This window comes from Daphnia carinata, chromosome 5 (genome assembly GCF_022539665.2).
Source record: "Daphnia carinata strain CSIRO-1 chromosome 5, CSIRO_AGI_Dcar_HiC_V3, whole genome shotgun sequence".
Taxonomy (NCBI): domain Eukaryota; kingdom Metazoa; phylum Arthropoda; class Branchiopoda; order Diplostraca; family Daphniidae; genus Daphnia; species Daphnia carinata.
The window spans coordinates 3,097,857-3,118,056 of NC_081335.1; the positions used below are offsets into that span (position 1 = coordinate 3,097,857).

Sequence of the window (20,200 nt, forward strand, 5' to 3'; positions counted from 1 at the left end):
ACTGTTAGAAAGAAGAATATGTAATAAAAAGCAACGAATCCAGCTTGTCGGTAAAAGTCAAGTAATCTGGTCACAAGTTCAAAAGTTCCGTTCCACTAACCTTTCCTACAATGCTTTGTCCCTTAATAAAATGCACGCTATAGTATCACGAAATCCGTCATCGGCTATTTGTAATTCGTTCAACACTTCCTCCTATTCAGTAAACTGCTTCTGTTCTAGTTTTTCCTTTGTGAGATTTTCCTGCTTCCTCTTGTCGCCCCGGTTGGCCACATCGCTTATGCTACCAAGATTAAAGCACATACTTAGTCATAACTTTCTATTTTTCACAATAGGCCTTAAGATAATGTCCAGCCTTTTCCTTTGATTGTAGAAAAATCTCTTCGGCACAATTTCACCCCTATGAGAAGTGAAGGTTGAACTCCTCCCTTTGCATTTGAATATAGGCAGAGTAATTCATTCTGCACGCGACGATTATTATTATTGGGAACTATTCCGGATAGGTTATGACACCTGTGAAAGCCTTTTCCTTCTCTTTTGCACGCGTTCAACTTGATGGTCAGTCTAGTGGGATAAATAGCCACTGGAAATCGACGGAACAGCATCAGTTTTCTAGCAGCAGCAAGCAAAGTCTCAGTAGCAGCTTTCGGCAAGCCAGCAGCGCAGCTTATTTCTTTTAATTAAAAAAAAAATATGGCTATCGTCAAGGTAAAATTAAAATATTTATTATTTCACTTCGATCTTTGTGCTCATCTCGTGCACTCAAACGTAAGGTTTTGTGTCTGTTCGCTCTCATCCAATTCTCTGCCGCCCAACTGCTGGGAGGCCTCGGCTATGGCGGTTACGGAGGTCTAGGATACGGCGGACTTGGGTATTAAATCGGTTGAATTTCAGTTTAGAATTCGATGTAATTCTCATTGCTTTTATCGTTGAAATATTAGCTATGGTGGCTACGGTGGCATTGGAGGCTACGGAGGCTACGGAGGTTACGGAATCAATCCTTACGGTATAGAAGCCTTTTTGCAGAATCTCCAGATTGATTGCTGCTCTTCACGAGCATGCAGATCGATTGATGCAATATGTTCTTTTCAGTTTTCTCTTATTATTCTCCCATAGGTTACGGAAGTAGCTATTATGGTGCAAGCCCATATGGCTTCAACTCCGCTCTGTATGGAGGATACGGAGGCTATGGTGGCTATGGAGGCTTCGGTGGATACGGCGGATACGGCGGATACGGGTACGACAACAGTAACATTTCAAATTTTGTTTCTTTTAAATAATTATACTTAACTGTTATCTTTAGCTACGGCAGCTACGGTTATGGTCGCGGTCTGTACGGTGGCTATTCTCCTTTGGCTGGTCTTTATTAAGAATGAGGTATAGAGATGTGATGAGCTGCATAGAGCAATGGCTTAACAATGATGTGTTTTCGTTTCCAGTTTGATTTCAGACGTCTCTTTGTCCTTTTTCAACCCGTTTATAATAAACCTGTACATGGAAAACGTAGAAGAGGTTTTAGAATTTTGCTATGCGTATTCCCAAGGCATTTTTATCTTTCGCTAGATCTGATCAATATAAATACACAATTTCCAAGTGCAATTCAACATACTGTATGTTTCATTCCTTTTGTTTCATGATATTAAATATTAGTTGAGGCACTCCTGTGTCCAGTTTTTCTACAATAAAATGAAATAACTGAAAACAACACCTGTTTTTTTAATAGCTACTGCTTATAGAGCATATAATGACTCTAAATGCTTGCATTAATAAGTCGAATGTGCCCCACATCAAATCAATTTTTGTTCATGAAAATAAAGCCCATCCATGAATTATTGTGGAATCAGACGTATAAAACTCGAAGAATTTAAAGAGAAATGATTCGATTGAATGAGTTAAACGTATTAATCATCTTCAAACGAGAATATAAGATCTTTGTGGGGAATGTTTCCTTGGTCATTGTGGGATATACAAAGAAATTCAAATGAAGTCAATAATGTCAGAAAATCTTATTTCCTGATCGCTTTCGTTTTTCTTGACAACCGACGGGTTAACCATGTAACAATTGAGGTCAAACACTTGTCCCTTTTGTTTTCCTGGACAAAAAATCCTTGACAGGTAAAATGACCCACCATTTCCCGGTAAAACTAAAAGACACACCCTCTTCCTCCAATTCTCTACCAAGTCCCAACTGCAGGCTCGACAACGACAGTGCAAGCGCATTGTTTGTTGCGATCCTCCGGTCATCGCGTGATGTTACCAGCCGACACAATGACAATCGGCATCTCTGATTACCCAGGTGCGTTTCCTTTCTTTTCAAACTGCCATTGAAAGGAAAATGTTTTCATTTTCTGCGTTACGAGCTTCAAGGTTATGTCTTTCGAAAGAATCACACTGGCTGGACATTACCGGACTTTGTAAAACATAAACCGTCCAAATGCATTACTTTACGTCAAGAGGCGGGATGATCATAAGTGGGCGGAGGGACGCACGTTAGAGGATGCCAAAAATGTTTAAATAAGACGATCGTGCAACCATTTGGATCGATTCACGTCCAAGCTTAAGGTGTTCTCCGAACGATATGGAACTCCCCGTCAGAGTAAGCTATTATCTAAAATATTCAAAAGCCTCATACTATTCAAACTCCTACACATATCATGGCATCTTCCCATCAAATAGGCCGTTTTTCTGCTAACTATTGCTATGCGTGTCTATGCTGGCCTTCCCCATACGCCGGACATTTCATCTAAACCGGCCCCGCTTGTAGGTCCACTTCAACCGCAGGTATTTGGATCATCCTCATTCGGCTTAATGTGATTACACGTTTACCGATTAATCATAATGCATGTTCGCAGATGCCACAGGTTGCTAATGACTATGGGTTCCGCTACGCAGTTAACGATTTTAACGGCAACGAACATTCGCACCAGCAGAGACGCGTCGGTAATTCAGTTACGGGACAGTATAAAGTGTTATTGCCTGACGGACGATTACAGACTGTCACATACATCGCGGACGAGAATGGCTATCGAGCTAAAGTGGATTACACACCCGGCCGTCCTGGGGAAGCTACTACAGCTGGCTTCGGTGTCCCTCCGCCTGTACCTTTGAGACCTGGGCCTTTAAACGTTCCATTCGCAGCACAAAAAACAGCGGAGATCGCATCCGTCGTTGAAGAGACTCAAGAACAGAGTCCTTTATTACGAAGGAGTGATGATGACGCTGTAACGAAGGATATCGTAGATGCTGAACAAATAGATTTACTTTCATACGATGGAAGTGATGAAGATCGCACGACAGTTAAAAGAGGCACCAGGAGGCTCGGTTCCATGCCGAAATTAGCACATCTTTCATACAACAATCGTGCAGGTAGAATTCGATTTAACGATGCTTACACTAGTGTACCTCGTTTTGGATCATTGGCCAACTACCGATCGCCCTACACCGCAGCACGATTTGCATATTAAACTATAGACCCAGTTGATGAATAATATGGGACAATAACATGGTATTCACATAATTCTATATACGTCCAGTTGAGACAATTGAAATGCAATACACGGACAGTTTCTATACGATGAATTTGATGCATGAAGTTGTTGGCAGTCACGAAGCGGCACCTAATAATAAACAGAGAGAATAATAATAAAAGAAATTGTGACAGCAAATCAATTTTGAGTTGGCGCCGTTTGCCGGCACCGTGACAGGCATTTCGCAACGCGAATCATCAATCGATTATCGATGCGAGAGCCGCGTGAATTCAGACGCGCAGCGTTAAAAAAAAATCCATAATTCTCCGTCTTCACCCAACTGTCGCAATAAAGTCCTTTCATTCCTCAATAATTCGTGATAAACAATCGTTACCTATCGTATCGTAAATCTATTACGATGACAATGACAGTGGCAAAATCCCTTGTTACATTGTACGTTCACATAAGACGGACACTACAATTGTGTACGCCAAAAGCGCATAAACGTGATCGTTAATGTTGTTGATGAGTTTATAGTACCGGGAGGGTATTGCTCGGTACTCACGAAATCCCCATTGCGTTGCGGTTGACTCCTCGTCCAATGGGAATAGTTTCGTTCTCATTTTTTTTTTCGCAACTTTGCAATCAAGAGGAAAAATAGCCGCAAACTTTAGCCCAAGGCCAGCGCTTCGTGACAGGCAATGGATCAGTATATCGTTTCACGATCTGCGTCACGCACGATGTGATAAGATTTTTTGATTGGTGCCCATTTTCGCTTAAAGTCCTTGAAGCAAATCCGTTCGCGGATTGACCAATAGGGGCAGCTCAACAGGGAATTGCGCGTACGCCACAACATTTTGTTCCGTCTGATTTCATCAACCGGAAATCAATTTTAAAGAAACGCCACTATTAGATTTGTCCTTGGTGATTCCGATTTGTTTACTGAATCGGTTCTTCCTACCATGTGCAATTTGGAGGAGGTCAAGCAAAAGGATTTCCTCGTCTTTTCAAGTTTGGGGAATGCAACATCCTCTTCCTGCAGTGTTACACTTTATCTACGCCGATCGAATTATTACGAAAACGAAATGGAGTGACTCATTGGAAAGTGCACACGCCTCTGTGCCTTATTATCCCTGTTCCGGGCTCACGAGTTATTAATTCAGGTAAAAACGATGATGCCATGTGATATTAATACTTTCTCTTTTTCTCTTTCCCTCCTCCACTCAGTTTCCAAACAAGACTTGTCAACCTTTCCACCTCGTTCTGTTTGGAACTGTAAAACGTTGGGGTTCACTTTTCCTTTCTTTCCCTTACAAACCCCAAAAACGACATGCGAGTTTTGAGATTGGCTAATCCCGTGTTAACCTACAGATGAAGGAGTGTCCTGCATTTGTTTGTATCATTCTTTTCTTGTTGCAGCAGCAGCTTTTAGCTGTCACACACAATGAAGACTGTCATTTTTGATTTTCCTGGAGAAAGAAATATTCATAAAAACTAAAGATATAAAAGGTGGTCGGGCCAACGAAATTCATTCAATCACTTTACAGTTGATGACCAGAACAGTTCAGGAATAAAGCCAGCCATGTTTCTCTACGTAATTTTATATTTCTAATAACAACTTCAAATCACATCAGTTTTAATTGTGTTTTATTTTACAGTGTCTGTTCGCTGTCGGATTTGCTGCCTTCGTTCAAGTAAGTTTTGCGTGGATACTTATTAATGTTCTGTTTAACGTAAACTCAATTTTCATTAAAAGGCTGGATTGCCTGAAGCCGGTGGATTCCGATATTCCGTGAACGATTTCAACGGTAACGAACAATCGCATCAGCAGAACCGTGGACCAGGGAACGCCGTTAATGGCCAGTACAAGGTCCTCTTACCTGATGGCCGTTTGCAGACAGTAACATACATTGCGGATGCGGCTGGTTATCGTGCCAAAGTCGACTACACACCTGCCGCCCCTGGAGAAGTACATTGGCATACATTGAAATGTACAAGAATGAAATTCTAAGATGAAATTTATTAATGAATGTTGCAGGCAACGACTGCTGGTGCAGGATTGCCTCCGCCAGCCACTTCGAGGTTATCTAATGTCGCAGGAAATGGATATGGTGTTGCATCAGCATTCGGCGGAGGTGCGTTTGGTGCTTCTTTCGGAGCTGGGGCTATTGGTGGTAAATGTTTGCATATAATGAAGTGTTTTTTTATATAATGTACTAACGGACCTGTACAAAAAATGTAAGGTGGTTATGGAGCATTTGGGAATGGAGGATTCGGAGCTGCTGGAGCATTTGGGTCTGGATTTGGAGTCGGTAGCTTTGGTGCCGGATATGGCGCAGGGGCTAACTATGGTGCAGGTGGAATGGCTGGTGGATATGGCATGGGTGTTGGAGGATACGGTGCTGCTGGATTTGGCGCTGCTGGATATGGTGCTGGAGGGTATGGCTCTGGTGGGTTCGGAGCTGGTGGCTATGGGGCTGGAGGTTACGGAGCTGGTGGATATGGTGCTGGAGGTTATGGAGCTGGAAACTATGGAGCTGGAGGGCTAGGTGGTGCTTACGGTGGCAGTAGCTATGGAGCTGGTGGAAGCTATGGGTAAGTTACATGTCTGATCAAACTTCTATGCACAAGAGACATGTTATGACTGACCTCATTTATGAACTTTTCCGTAGATATTCGTCTCCTATTTACGGAGCTTTAGGTTACAACCCGATTGGATATTCAAGCGCTTCACCTTCGGGATACTCGTACGGTTATTCTACACCCTATTCACAAGTGTATTCCTACAGCAATATCTTGGGTGGTATGGGCTACTAGAATCCATCGTCAAATCCCTTAAATATATCATCGACGAAAATCAAGAAAAATTGGAGTGTTGCAACTTGTGATGCATCTACTGTTTTAGCCCAATGTATAAAGCGCATACTGTATAAATGCCGATAATAATCTGGAAACAAACTCTTTCAGCGAGCTGAATAAAAAAATTCTTTCAATTGCAATGGTCGTTGGCAAAACGTATTGGAATGTCTTTTTCTCGTAATGAATTACATACTAACGAAAACATTATTTAGGAGTCAGGTGTATTCTAATTGGACGACACGTATCACAACAACGTTTTGAAGGTGCGGTGTTTTCCACGGAATTAGTAAGATTCCACTTGTAATTAGTGAAGAGGGAATGGTCTGTATGCCTTTTGTATTCTTACAGACAAAAGTTGACCCTCCAACCTGGCGGTGACGTAGCTGTCCTAAGAAAAAAAGGTCACCTTCTCTCTATCTCGAACGAATTTTCTTCCCCCACCTCGCTCATTTTGTTTGCCTTCGAAAAGCTATTTTTTTCTGGGTAGTTTATGCACCGTGCCTAGATCTAATGATGCAAATTTATCTACCTTTCCCCTTTCGACTTAATGTTTACCCAGCCTCCGCCGAACTTACTTCGGTTTTCTCGAAAATGCACATTAACAAAATTTAAATAATTTGCTTTGCACTAGGCAGTCGATGTTTTCATTGGTTTATTTTGCTTTGCAGAATAGTTGCACATGTGAGGCATTAGCCAAATATTCGAGTTCAGTTTAGCGCATTGTTTTGTTTTTTTAATTGCATACCTGTAAGCTTAATCTCTTTTAGGCTCTGTCTACACCTGCACCTTTTGTACTTACGGGCGCCATTGAAAACTGGTACAATTGAAGTCTGTCCCAATCGGACCCGTCATGAAAACGTTACCTGTGCGCGGTGTTGTTTCGTTCCTAATGACGAACACTTCTGAGAAGCTGTGTCGCCATAATTGGCCATATCACCTTTTGCTGTGATTGTAATTGCACCGATATCCAAAGAGACATGTAGACGAAAGTAGGAAAAAAAAAAGAAAAAGGAGAAGAGTCCAAGGTTACGAAAACAGGTATTTGCACCTACTATATAAAGCATCATTCGATGGTCAGAAAATCATTAGCTGTCTTCGGTAAGTCATCCAAGTAAGACGTATCGTATCAATCAGCTATCACTGAAAGTAAAAAGTTCCTTAATAATTATTACCATTTTTGCTAACTTTGTTTGTGTATTCATTTCAGACAAGTAAACAATGGATGGAATTCATCTGAGAAGCATTTTGCACATTGCTCTGCTTTGTGCTGCCATAAGCTTAAGCTGGGGAGGTACTGATTATGCCCCCGAAAAGAAATCTTATGTAGTCACTGGCGATGTTTATCCACCAACCGACATGTACTCATTGGTAAGTTTCTTTCTGCATTTATCTTGATGTGTGTGGCTATTGCTTTTTTTTTTTTTTTGTGGAATAACAGAAAAAGATCGTGAATTACGAGTACGCCCTCGATGATTTCTACGGTAACAAACATTCGAAAAAGGAGAAGATCGATGGAGAAACTGCTGTGGGCGAGTACAAGACGCTTCTTCCTGATGGCAAAGAACAAACAGTTACATACGAGTCAGGACCTTATGGCCATTTAGCCAATGTGGCTTACACCGAAGGCAAAACTTCTGCCCCGGAATACAAAGCTCCTGCGCCAGCTCCAGTGTATGAAACTCCTGCGCCAACACCAGCCCCTACCTATCAAGCACCTGCTCCGGCCTACCAGGCACCTGCTTACATCGAACCTGCATACGAAAAGGTACGTCCTTATTACATTACCTTTGCCTAATTGGTTTTAAGGGTTCAACCGCGTTGTTCTTTTGTGATGGCAAGCAGAAGAAGGTGAGCTACGAATACGCAGTTGATGATTACAAAGGAAACAAGCACTCCAAGAAGGAAACCATTGATGGAGAAACGGCTGTAGGACAGTACAAGACTCTTCTTCCTGATGGCAAAGAGCAAACCGTCACCTACGAATCAGGACCTTCAGGTCATTTAGCCAACGTCAGTTATGCGCAAGGCCAGGTTTATGCCCCAGCTCCTAGTTACGAAGCTCCTGCTCCAGCACCCGTTTACACAACACCTGCCCCGGTTCCAGCGTACATGGCTCCTGCTCCTTCGTACATGGCTCCTGCTCCTGCACCAGTATACACAACTGCTGCTCCAGCTCCAACGTACACGACTGCTGCTCCAGCTACAACCTACATGGCTCCTGTTCCAGCCCCCGTATACGCATCTCCTGCTCCAGTCCCGGTGTACAAGGCTCCTGCTCCAGCTCCAATCTACATGGCGCCTGCCCCGGCCCCGGTATACACAATCCCTGCTCCAGCGTACAAGGTTCCTGCTTCAGTATACACAACTGCTGCACCAGCTCCAGCCTACGAAGCCCCTGCTCCGGCACCGACACCTTACAAACCTCCTGCTTACGTTGAACCTGCGTACGAAAAGGTATGTCATTATTGTAAGCCCCTAACAAAGTCGATTGAGGTTAATTATTTCTTTGCTTTTGACGAGGAAAAGAAGAAGGTGAGCTACCAATACTCAGTTGATGATTACAAAGGAAACAAACATTCCAAAAAGGAAACCATTGATGGAGAAACGGCCGTTGGAGAATACAAGACTCTTCTTCCTGATGGCAAGGAGCAAACCGTCACCTACGTGTCCGGTCCTGTTGGTCATTTAGCCAGCGTCAGTTATGCACAAGGCCAAATCTATGCCCCAGCTCCAATGTACAAAGCTCCTATGCCAGCTCCAGCATACACAACACCTGCTCCAGCCCCGGCCTACATGGCTCCTGCTCCAGCTCCAACCTACATGGCGCCTGCACCAGCTCCGGCATACACAACACCTGCGCCAACACCTGCCTATATGGAACCAGCCTACGAAAAGGTATGTAATAGTTAATGTGCTATCGCAATATGAGTAGTTACTATAAACATTTATGCATTTTGAATCGAAACAACCAGAAGAAGGTGAGCTACCAATACTCGGTTGATGATTACAAAGGAAACAAGCACTCCAAGAAAGAAACCATTGATGGAGAAACGGCTGTAGGAGAATACAAGACTCTTCTTCCTGATGGCAAAGAACAAACGGTGACGTATGAGTCAGGGCCTTATGGTCATTTAGCCAATGTAGCGTACGGAGAAGGCCAAAAATATGCCACAGCCCCTGTTTATACTACACCTGCGCCAGCTTATGAGACTCCGGCTCCCGTTATGACTACGCCTGCTCCAGTTTACGAGACACCTGCACCTGTGTACACAACGGCCGCCCCGGCTTACACAACAGCAGCTCCGGTTTACACAACAGCCGCTCCGATTTACACTACACCTGCACCTGTTTACACAACGGCTGCCCCGGTTTACACGACTGCGGCTCCAGCTTATGAGACTCCTGCAGCTTACAAACCACCCCCTAAGGCCCCGTTCGTACACACCAAAACCTCGGTCACCTATGTGAAAATGCCTTACGTTCCTAAACCTGCTCCGGTCCCTTCCTACCCAGCACCGGCCCCTTCTTACCCAGCTCCTACTACGTATGCTCCTGCTACGACCACTTATGCTCCTACCACAACTACTACCTATGCCCCTACTACTACCTATGCCCCTACTACTACCTACGCCCCTACTACCACTACCTACGCCCCTACTACAACTACCTACGCCACTACCACCGCCGCTACTACCACCACCTACGCTCCTACCACTACTACCCCTCCTGCCACCCCTAAGCCTTCTTACGTTTCATTCCCACCCTACATTGCTCCTACCTACCCTGTTCCCGTCCCTACTCTTGCACCATCTTCTTATGTTCCTCCGGCCACCACTCCTGCCTACACTGCTCCAAGCCCCTCCGCTCCATCTTATGCTCCGAAGCGTATGATGTCCGCGTATGGTAGACGGTAGACGAACGCCAGCACCTCGTCTTTAGACTCGCTTACCAAAAATACCTGCCCTCCTCAATCGGTGAATGGAGTTTTCAGCATGATTAACTGACTTTTTTTAAATATTGACTGAAGCTAACTCTTTTAGAAGTCTTTGTTACGCTTCTTACATAAAAAGAATTTTTCTCTTGTTACTATTACTTATTTGAATTTTCAATACATTCCATTACTACGCAACGGAAACGACCTTTGTTATTCAAATCACGAACATTTTGCTTCGAATGTCTACATAATTTAGTTTTTTTAAACTGAACGATGCTCAGCGACAAAGATTGGATGATTACAGATTGATATTTTGCAACCGAACGTGACCGGGATGAAATTAAGCATTACGAGGTATGTAGTTCAAAACTATTAAGCTAATAACAGAGGCCAACGAAATTTGCCTTCCGTAATTTATTGCCTCCATAATCAAAGCATTCATGTGAGTAACAAGGTTAGACGTCTTGTGATGAAACGAATGTTAACATTAAAAGAAGAGCAGTTAACAGTTAAACAGCCATAGCGTGCTGTAGGTGATTTATGACGTTCCATCCCATAAAACATTCGAACTGAAGCAGACTCTACGGCAAAGCTAACGAAGCATTTCTTTTCTTTTTCACCATCGCATCGATCGAAACAGCTTTCTTAGAAATGAAAACGTTAGTTGATTAACAACCAGCAGCTCACAACAATACGTAATCGATTGCGTAACTTTTGGTTTTGATTTATCATTCAGATGACTGTAGAATTCAGACTTGTAGTCTATAGTTCACTAGATAAAGCACGAGAATCAAAACAAGCTCAATTTTTAATCAACGAAATGAAATTCTAGGAAATGCCATCTTGGACATTGCTTCTGTATTACATTTTATAAAAGCGCAACATCAAAGAGCCAAAATGTCATAAACTAACAGCCATCCGAATTCGATTAAATACGCCTGAAATTACAGATATAAACTCATGAAAATGAGATCTCTTGTTGTATTATAATTAGGCTGAGTCGTTGCTTTGATATTCGCGGTCGCTTTTGCGATACAAGTCAAACTATATGCGAACATGGAGCTATAAAAATGCAGTACGGCTGCATTTCACGTTAGTAATCAGCTTGGCAGACACAGCCGGTCAAATTGCATTCAAAGCGTTCTCGTTCACCCAGAACCCACCAACAATTGTTGAAGCCATAATCATATCAAATCGCTGCATTACCCGCTATTTTCAACCCCAAATAATACGCTACGTTCAATAAAGAACAATTCGTACCGTCATACTTTTGTATGCACAAAAAAAAGAGCAAAATGACCTTATTATTTTTGTCGTGTTCATAAGATTTTGCTTCTTTTGAAAGCCCTGCGTTTTATTTTGATTGGATCAAGTAAGGCCGAATCGTGCGTCATCAGTCTTCCACACCTGGCTCCGCTTTCGACGTGATAATCCTCACTGTCTGACGTGTATCGATTCCACCCTATCCCTTTTGTTCGCTATGACGTCATTCGAATAGAACGCTCTCTCTAGAGAGGGCCAATTCTTTTTACCCTATGAAGCAGATCGAGATTAAGGACAGCGCTCTTCTACTCTGGGCATCTCGGAGAATTCATACCACTGGGCATGTCGTTGCAATATAAAAGAATGGGGGAAAAAAACAGACAACGTAAACTCCCTCGTTTTTCTTGGTCGATCTACTGGAACGACTTTGGCCTCGACGACGAGCAGTTCTTACATAATGAACTTTCTTCGTGTCAAGATCCCCCTGTGGCATGATTATTATTGCTACGTGTGACGCATCCATTGAATCAACAAGCATGAGAGGAAACGCAAAGGCACAGGCAATCTGCCCAGCTTATATACATTTTGAAATAAGCAACCCTTGATGGGTAATCGATCGACCTTTTACATATTTTTTTTGTGTGAATATTCCTGTGAATATTTTTGAAAATGTGTCCTCGTGCCAAACTCTGGCAGGCCTCAGCTATCAAATTTCCTTTGAAATCTCTCTCCCCTGATGCCTCGCTGTTTTTGAGTTTGATGTCACTAACTTTTATAGTCAATTCGCATGTATATATAGACATCGGAGTGCAATGTAATGTAGTATCCGTTCGTTCGAGTAAGTGCACGATCGTCATCCAGCCATGATGCCCTCATCATTCATGTCTTTGTTACTAATCAGCACATTGACGTGGAGTTACTGCCACGCTTCTTCCCTTGACGAACATTTAACGGTAGTGAATCTGATAAAGAACTCTTGCTATATTCATTTTGAAAATCGTCTGATCTATCCAATTTCTGCAGGTTGATCAATTAGCGCCTCAAATCGAATCTGAAGAAGTCCGTCCAATTAGCGAACCACAAGAAGAAGTTGATCGAATCAATGGCGAAAATGCTCCATCCATCACGACCGGCCAATGTAAAGCAATCTTACCTGATGGTCGTCTTCAAACGGTTGTCTACACCTGCGCACCAACTGGCTACAGCGCTGTCGTTCAATACCATAAAACAGGCAATCACAGTGTTCGCGATGAAGCCAATCAAACGGCCAACGCCGATGGAGTTCAACAACATTTGCAGCCCATCACAGAAATTCTTTTTCGACCGACAGGCGAGTCTTCTAGGCCGACGGTAGCACCGGAAATGACGTCCACTTCATCCGTGGCTCCTCCGGTGGATGTCACGTCCACTTCATCGATGACTCCTCCAGTGGAAGTTGAGTCTAGTTCATCTACGAGTCCTCCGGTTCCAACGAGGAGAAGGATGAAGTTAGAATCGATAACTGCCATAACGCCACCGCATCGATTACATGGAACGCCGGACAAGATTTCTTTGGTTCAACTTCAACATTCGCTACCATCTCTTCCGGCCATCACGACCACTCCAGCTGGACGGGGTCGCAATAGTCGTGTTAGTACCGAGGCCCCCGAGCCGAGTTCAACAACGAAATCGAACATAAGAGGAAGAACAAGATGGAACGCTTCGTTCGGAGGACGAAAAGTTCAATCAGAACTTCCTTCTTAATAATTGTGCAAGAATGATAACAAAAATTGAAGCTTCTCCTTTTTGTTTCATGAGTTTCCGTTACATCTCTAATTAGCAAAGTGGGACCACTCTGTTTTTTTTTTATCGTCATGTGTTAGCTGTTCACGAATTTCCATTGCACGTCTTCAACGATTGCTTTACTCTTCTTACTATTACAGTCTAACTTGAAATGGATTTTTTCGCTACTTTTTGTTATATCTTCTATATAGGATCAATAAATCAAAAAATACGTTTTAAAGGACCTTCTTTTGAAATCTAGATATAATCAAATGGACAGGAGAAAAATTAGTTTCCTTTGTTGCAGACTCGTTACGTCTGGGAATAGCTATTTGTCATGATGACAAAGGAATTATTTGGAAGGTGTTATGAATCACGTCCTGTGCGTGACATCGCCATGTCAAAGACACTCGGCAAATCATCGAATTGCATGCGCGTCAAGTAAATTGGCTTCGTCAGACTCTCGCACTGTTTTCTTTGAAAAAACGAAAACAAATAATGACAACAGTTATAATGAACCTATTTCTTGATCAGATTACGCACAAAATATCAATAGATGGAAGGTGCCTCTTTGAAATGAACTGAAACATCAAACTAAAATAACAACCTTTATTATACGCTAGAATCGCGGGGACAATCCCGATTAAAAATAAACTTTGAAAGCAATTCGCTCGAGGAAAACCACGGACCAAAAATGGCGGTTGAAAACTTGGATTGAGAAAGAAACGATTTTGGCAACAATGGGCAAAAGGCAGTCAAATGCAACTGCACAGAAAAGTTGGACGGCATTAACTTTTCCGAAAATAAAGTTTCACTAGCAGTCACGCCCGTCGCGTTAACCGTGTAGAAATGACTCATATAGTCCAACCCCGCTGATTACAATCGACATTTAAGCGTGGTGAATTTCTCATTAAGTGCTGCTAACATTTACGAGCCAGAAAAAAATTATGATGACCAGCTAATTTCATTTAGTATTTCTAACGTGTTTCATTTCATGTATATGTGAAATGAAAATGTGTTGAGCTATAGCTAAAATGTGTTGAGCTATAGCTCAACACAATCGATTGCTACATCCTTTTCTAGTCCAGCCAGAAATCAATGAATTGATTCTTATGTAATACTCCGTAATAAAGGGGATGTTTTTGTTTTTCTAATTTTAGCTTCCTTTTTTTTTAATGCTGGTCAGTGGCAAGAACATGGATCCGAGCCAGAACGGAGGGGAGTGTAACCTCCGTATACAAACAATGAGAGTGATCTGGGCGAGCTTCCAAAATCATTTGTTTTTCTGTTAGTCAAAGAAGGTGGCAATCATTCGCAGAAATAGAGTCGATCAATTGTACTGCATACACAATGACCAGGTAAATTGATTGCTGTCCTACAAACAGAAAAAGCGATTTGTAATAAACGTCAAGTCCACCTGCGTACAGCTGTTGTTTTCCAAACATGTTTTTCATCCAATCCATTATGAGTATTTGAACTATTTCAATCATTTCGTATACTGACGAACCAATAAACATTCAGTCATGCCATTCAATCGTGACGTATTTGTTTTCGTTGGGTCGATACGAATCCAACTATAATATCTAACGACGAACCAGAGAGTCATTAAGAATAGCCTTTCTATTTTGCGATACCTGAAACAAAAAAAACTAATCTCGTAAGCAACGCTCTCCTGCTGATTGGCCAAAAACAAAACTTTTGGGATATGTATTAACCGTAAAGGTAGGACGTGCGCACGTATATAAATAACCTTGGATCTATTGTCTGTAAGCTTGCAATACGCTCAAGGGAGGAATATCTAAATTTTGGATTATTTACCTACAGAAAGAAAAGTAAGGAGTGAGAGTTAAGCTGTTTAGTAGCAAGCTAAACAAAGGAAGCTTCATACATAGTTGGTTTAAGGATCATAATAGATTCTCCATTGATCGAATGCCATAATGGTGCGTCCTTGAAGAGGACGCATTATTATTTTTTTTTTTGTACCGGCTGTTTCCCAAGGCTGTCTACTCGTGTAGTTAAGACATCCGTATATAAAAACCAAGTGAATTGGCTTGTACAAGGAACAGAGTTCGCCAGTCGATCGTTTGTCATTTAAGACTCGCCATCCATCACCCGAGCCGGACCATCCATCATGCAACGGTCGGCTGTCACCTTCGTCCTGATGGCGTTGGCCGTTACAGTTAACTCGGCCAACATTAATACTTCCAAATCGAAAGTAGTTACAACTACACAAGATCCCGATGAGGCAATCGACCAGGTAAGAAAAACAAACTCCTTCATGCCGTTATTTGCTAATTGCTTTCGATTGAAAAAAGGGCGATCCGTTCCAGTATTCATATGCCGTCGAAGCCGAACCGACTGTCAACGACACTCGCGTTAGACAATCTAAAGCAGAAAGCAGTGACGGCCAAGAAGTTATCGGTCAATACAAAGTACTCCTGCCAGACGGGCGACTTCAAACCGTATCCTACACATCTGGACCGAACGGCTACAAAGCTACAGTCAAATATGTTCAGCTTGGTATGGAAAATTTCGTGGCATCATCGACGGAATCCAACGGCAGATCTTTCACTATGAGCCGGGCAGCTCCAAACCCAACGACGACAACAACAACAACAACAACAACGACGACTACTACAAGTATTCCTGTTGTTGAGCAAGCGGCAGTTGAGCGACAGCAAACGCAGAGGCAGTCGGAAGCGATCGATAGCCGGACGAGCACGAGCTCCAGTCGATCCAGGCAGCGCGTTAATCGGACGCGAGGTGAACGATTGCGTTCTTCACAGACGTTCGGCACGAGTTCGTCTGCCGTGAGAGTTGAAGATGAAACTGGAATTGAATCGATGGCTAGCCGACTGAGACCATCGTCTTCTCGTCCATTCGGAATGAAAACGACGTGGAAATTCGATGGAAATCGACAACATCCCGACGATGCCTTCCAAACTGATTTGAATTAATTGCCCCCCCCCCCCCCCCCAGGGGGCAGAAGGAAAGTGTAGTTTTTAAAATTGTTTAATTCGTTTTTATTGGTGATTTCAAGTGACAAATTTCTCGTTTTTTACTCTATGACAAGTCCTGAAAAATACAATTTTTTATGACAAATTCTCAGATACAATTTCGTTTACACCAAGTTCCCATTTGACGATGAAAAACGACGAGACGTTTATTGAAAATAACAGCGTCGTTAGCCTTTCTGTATGTTTCGTAACAAGATTCACGAACGAAATTTTCATTTAACTTTTGAAAAGCCAATAAATCACACATTATCTGGCAGCGTGGTTTTCCATTTTCCAATCTTTTCTACTCCCTTTTTAATTGTATTCATAAATATCTATAGCCTCGCCGAGTACAATACCGGCATATGGGCTGCTGCAAGGTGATCAATCACACCGTGACGCTTAGCCGATCTGAAACGGCTAATTCAAAATAAACGACACAAGTCTATATAGACTTTGCAGGTATAATTTTCACGCGGTTTCCAACTCATATTCTGCTCATATTTTTTAAAAATCAAACAATTTTAGGACACTTGGAGGGCGTTGTACGAATTAGGGGGGCGTTGTCCTTTACCTTTCAAAGGTAACAGGTTGGGTGATGAAAGGAGAAAAATAGGAAGCGGCCATCATGGATTTTTGATCCCCTTTCCCCTAATTTCGATGGGCTTTACCTTGAAAATTGGGGAAAAAGGGTAATATACAGTTAAGCATAGCGAATAATCATCAAGGTTTTCTTCTACCGTTCCGTTCGACTTGCCCAAATGGTGTAACTTATTTTCCTACTTCCGGATCATGTGGTCTGTGTAGACTGGAGCAGCTCATACTTTTGCGAGTGTATCAAAACTTTCTAGAGCTTGTCCACAACATCAATGTTGATGACTATTAAACTTGCTCTTTAGCAAGAATGGGATTTTCCCTGAGAATTCCATAAGTTTCGACTGTCGTTTCATCCGAGTAACTAGCAGAAAGTCCAGTCGTGGCAGTAGAACAACTGGGGCGAATAAGGACACGTCCCCGTAAGGTATTTATAGTTTGCAAATGGACGTATATATATACATGCTCGAATGTGACATCCAGCAAACGTGGGAAATCCCTTGGCTTCTCGTCGCTATCGGCACATGTTTCTACATCGCTCCTCGTTATCGTGTGCTACCATATTTTCATCTCTTATATTCCACATGAAAGTCCGACTATAGAACAAATGAAGCTGTATATGTGCGTGTTGTGAGCTCCGACTTTATTATACATTCAAACGTTGTTTTAAACATGAGGTCACATTACCATGAAAGGGCACAAGGGTGGAAAAAATAGAAATATTCAAATGATGAAGGGCATTGAATTTGTTTATTCTCGCTGAGAACAGTGTCAATTGTACAGTTGAAAGAAGAAACGTGAAAGAAAAAAATCAATAGTTGATGTAGGCCGGCGTCGTTTGATAATCATATTGAGACGAGCCGTATTTTGATGTACTGTAATAATTTTCCATGTCGCTGTATTGATTGCTACCTGCAGGCTCGTAAGACACTTCAGCTCGATAACCGTTCTGGTCCGCTTCGTAGTTGACAATTTGCTTACGTCCGTCAGGTAAGCTCACGGTGTACTGTCCGCGGGTAACGGAATTCTCGTGAGTTTCGCTTCTCGATTGCTCGTTACCATAATCGTTAACGTTGAACTTGAAAGCATAGTTGTACCACCCCTGCATGATGTCAACACGGTTAAAAATGACCATTTCAAAAATAAATAGAAGTAAAATTAACGTACGTTTTCTTTAGCATCGTAGTTGTCGGGGTAGTAAGCAGGAGTGTAGGATGGTTGCACGTAGTAGGCTTTGGTCGTTGTGTAGTAAGTTGGTTGTTGGTAGTAACTAGTTGTTGCCTTTTCGTACGTCGGTCTGCTCGTCGTGTAGTACGAAGTCGTGGGGTAGGTCGTGGTGTAGTAAGGCGTCGTCGGATAAGTTGTCGTCGGATAATAAGGTTCGGCTGTTGTGGTGTAGTACGGTTTGGCTGTTGTGGTGTAGTATGGTTTGGCAGTCGTGTAACTCGGCTGCTGATAAATAGGTTGATTGTAATGAGGCTGGGCAGGTTGTGGGTAGTAATTCGGCTGGGCGGGTGGCTGGTAACCATAGGAATAGGCCTGAGCAATCAGCTGTGCCACGCATATCTGGAATGTCGGGGAAAATTAATGTAAAACATAACTGGGATGTTTCAAAATAGCGTAACACGCAATCATCACTGCGAGATACAAGAAAGTGCGTGATCTTACCAACACACGGGCAAACATTTTGGGGGACGTGTGGGATGAACAATGAACCCAACTTAAATTTTAATGAGATTCTTTTTCTCTCTGTTGATTACAGTCAGTGAAACTTTCTGGATTTTTTTTTGGTGCTTATTTTTTGGAAGGGGAGAAACTTTGTTACAAAGGCAAAGAACGAAGCAGTAAAAATAAAGTTTTACGACAATATTTTGTATAGAACTGCTCCTTTTTCCCCCCTCTCACTTGCAACTTTGCCTGGACAAATTGTGTGGCACACTGCTGACAATTGGTTCTGGCTGACTTTTATATGCCTCAAGACTGCACTATAGATACCATCCTCTAGCATTGAACCAATAGAGACACACGTATATATATGATCCACCTGAGAGTAAAAACGGAAGGGGGATCAGTAAGTCTTTGTAAAAGAAGACAAAGATAATATGGAAGAGCTGCAAGTACAACAACTAGACACCTCATATGTATACAATATCCTTGAACTTTTATTATTCTTGAACGATTTATTCTTTGTATTTTTCTTTGTTTGTCCCCTCCCTATTGACTTCATTATTTATTCAATTGTTGGTTTAGTGCGTTTCAGAGAAATTATAAAGTTGCTTTTGGACAACCAATTGCCCTCGCGGGAGATTTACAAAAGCTGAGGCAAAATGGAACAAAAAAAAACAAACAGGGGTAAGGTAAGGTAAGGTTAAGGTAAGGGTTAGAATCATTAGTAGTTTTCCTTTTGTTCTTTTAGTGCACTGGATGTTTAGTGTAGGTCAGGCTGTATGGAAAGGCAGTGACATTAGAACGAATGGTGTCAGTTTTAATCAATTCCCAGTGCAACGAACTCAAAGAAAAATGCATTAAATCTGTGGGATTTTAGAGTGTAGAGTCCATCCATTGAATTTTCACTTATGTGAACAAGGTGCCCGTCAGTGCCTGATGAAGCCATTACATCTGTGCAAAGAAGTAAACGGCCGGCAAGGTAACCTTCGATCCATCACCAGTCGTTACGTGTAACCCTTAACTTGAAGTGAGTGCAACCGTTACAATAGGTAGGTTGTGACGGGCTCGGCCGGCCTTTTATGTGCGTGATAGGTAGATGACTGGGTCAAATCAATTCCCCTACCTTCGTTATACGGTGTCTGTGTTTTTGAAAAATGGCCGCCGACGTAACAGTTATTTTCACATCATCGTGCGGCTGGCTGTTCCAGTACCATCCCCTTCGGTGCGGGAGCACTCGAAACAGCTGACTGCGGTAAGCCTCTTCTATCATATCGTGTACGTGTAAAAATACTTGCGTATAGCCTACTCATCGTTCATCGTTAGTTGAGTACAACCGTATCGTTTAAAAGCAATTCGGAACGCTGCTAAAACATTTACGTCCAATTGATTTGACACGTGTACTAAAAGACGGGTTGTCTATTCCAATAAGTGCGTGCACCTCATTTGCCAAAGCTACCAATTCATTTTAGTGTCCAATGCTCTTTTTGTCCAGTTTGAAAAAAACGCAATTGGAAGGAGAAAATAGCCCATTTAGATAAATATTTTTTGCGTTCTTTGTGCTCGTGTTTGTTTCGAAGCCTTTCCATTCTTCTTATAGATTGTTGAGTAGATCGTGGGCGTTGCCTTCTAAACAAACAATGGGAATCGTGCGGTCGTCGTTG

General features: G+C 42.4%; 7 protein-coding genes across 9 annotated transcripts; 6 read left to right on the forward strand and 1 right to left on the reverse strand.

Annotated features, from left to right (window-relative positions):
• Positions 1-570: 570 nt before the first annotated feature.
• LOC130695991 (keratin-associated protein 19-2-like) lies at positions 571-1,596 on the forward strand. 2 transcript variants are annotated; one of them, XM_057519057.1, is made up of 6 exons: positions 571-705; positions 771-868; positions 939-1,003; positions 1,090-1,234; positions 1,301-1,374; positions 1,437-1,596. In XM_057519057.1, exons 1-5 carry the CDS (start codon positions 691-693, stop codon positions 1,365-1,367), a joined length of 390 nt encoding a protein of 129 aa, XP_057375040.1. In that variant the 5' UTR covers positions 571-690; the 3' UTR covers positions 1,368-1,374; positions 1,437-1,596. The 2 variants fall into 2 exon arrangements, with proteins under 2 accessions (XP_057375040.1, XP_057375041.1); XM_057519058.1 differs by having other exon boundaries at positions 1,114-1,234.
• A 945-nt stretch (positions 1,597-2,541) lies between these two features.
• Positions 2,542-3,535, forward strand: LOC130695986 (uncharacterized). The gene is made up of 3 exons (XM_057519051.2): positions 2,542-2,593; positions 2,674-2,778; positions 2,850-3,535. Exons 1-3 carry the CDS (start codon positions 2,576-2,578, stop codon positions 3,459-3,461), a joined length of 735 nt encoding a protein of 244 aa, XP_057375034.1. The 5' UTR covers positions 2,542-2,575; the 3' UTR covers positions 3,462-3,535.
• A 1,505-nt stretch (positions 3,536-5,040) lies between these two features.
• Positions 5,041-6,463, forward strand: LOC130695982 (uncharacterized). 2 transcript variants are annotated; one of them, XM_059495505.1, is made up of 6 exons: positions 5,041-5,058; positions 5,123-5,158; positions 5,221-5,433; positions 5,503-5,644; positions 5,720-6,059; positions 6,137-6,463. In XM_059495505.1, exons 1-6 carry the CDS (start codon positions 5,047-5,049, stop codon positions 6,279-6,281), a joined length of 888 nt encoding a protein of 295 aa, XP_059351488.1. In that variant the 5' UTR covers positions 5,041-5,046; the 3' UTR covers positions 6,282-6,463. The 2 variants fall into 2 exon arrangements, with proteins under 2 accessions (XP_059351488.1, XP_057375029.1); XM_057519046.2 differs by having other exon boundaries at positions 5,503-5,638; positions 5,708-6,059.
• Positions 6,464-7,404: 941 nt separating this feature from the next.
• On the forward strand, positions 7,405-10,240 carry LOC130697077 (uncharacterized). The gene is made up of 6 exons (XM_059495378.1): positions 7,405-7,476; positions 7,536-7,691; positions 7,762-8,088; positions 8,166-8,777; positions 8,850-9,218; positions 9,296-10,240. The coding sequence occupies exons 2-6, from the start codon at positions 7,542-7,544 to the stop codon at positions 10,235-10,237; spliced, it is 2,400 nt and encodes a 799-aa protein (XP_059351361.1). The 5' UTR covers positions 7,405-7,476; positions 7,536-7,541; the 3' UTR covers positions 10,238-10,240.
• Positions 10,241-12,386: 2,146 nt separating this feature from the next.
• LOC132087986 (uncharacterized) lies at positions 12,387-13,270 on the forward strand. The gene is made up of 2 exons (XM_059495379.1): positions 12,387-12,473; positions 12,544-13,270. The coding sequence occupies exons 1-2, from the start codon at positions 12,387-12,389 to the stop codon at positions 13,261-13,263; spliced, it is 807 nt and encodes a 268-aa protein (XP_059351362.1). The 3' UTR covers positions 13,264-13,270.
• A 2,084-nt stretch (positions 13,271-15,354) lies between these two features.
• On the forward strand, positions 15,355-16,238 carry LOC130697076 (uncharacterized). The gene is made up of 2 exons (XM_057520183.1): positions 15,355-15,538; positions 15,597-16,238. The coding sequence occupies exons 1-2, from the start codon at positions 15,413-15,415 to the stop codon at positions 16,236-16,238; spliced, it is 768 nt and encodes a 255-aa protein (XP_057376166.1). The 5' UTR covers positions 15,355-15,412.
• Positions 16,239-17,670: 1,432 nt separating this feature from the next.
• LOC130696080 (adhesive plaque matrix protein-like) lies at positions 17,671-18,628 on the reverse strand. The gene is made up of 3 exons (XM_057519156.2): positions 18,540-18,628; positions 18,039-18,437; positions 17,671-17,973 (listed from the first exon to the last, which is right to left on the reverse strand). The coding sequence occupies exons 1-3, from the start codon at positions 18,555-18,557 to the stop codon at positions 17,683-17,685; spliced, it is 708 nt and encodes a 235-aa protein (XP_057375139.1). The 5' UTR covers positions 18,558-18,628; the 3' UTR covers positions 17,671-17,682.
• Between the last annotated feature and the right edge of the window lie 1,572 nt (positions 18,629-20,200).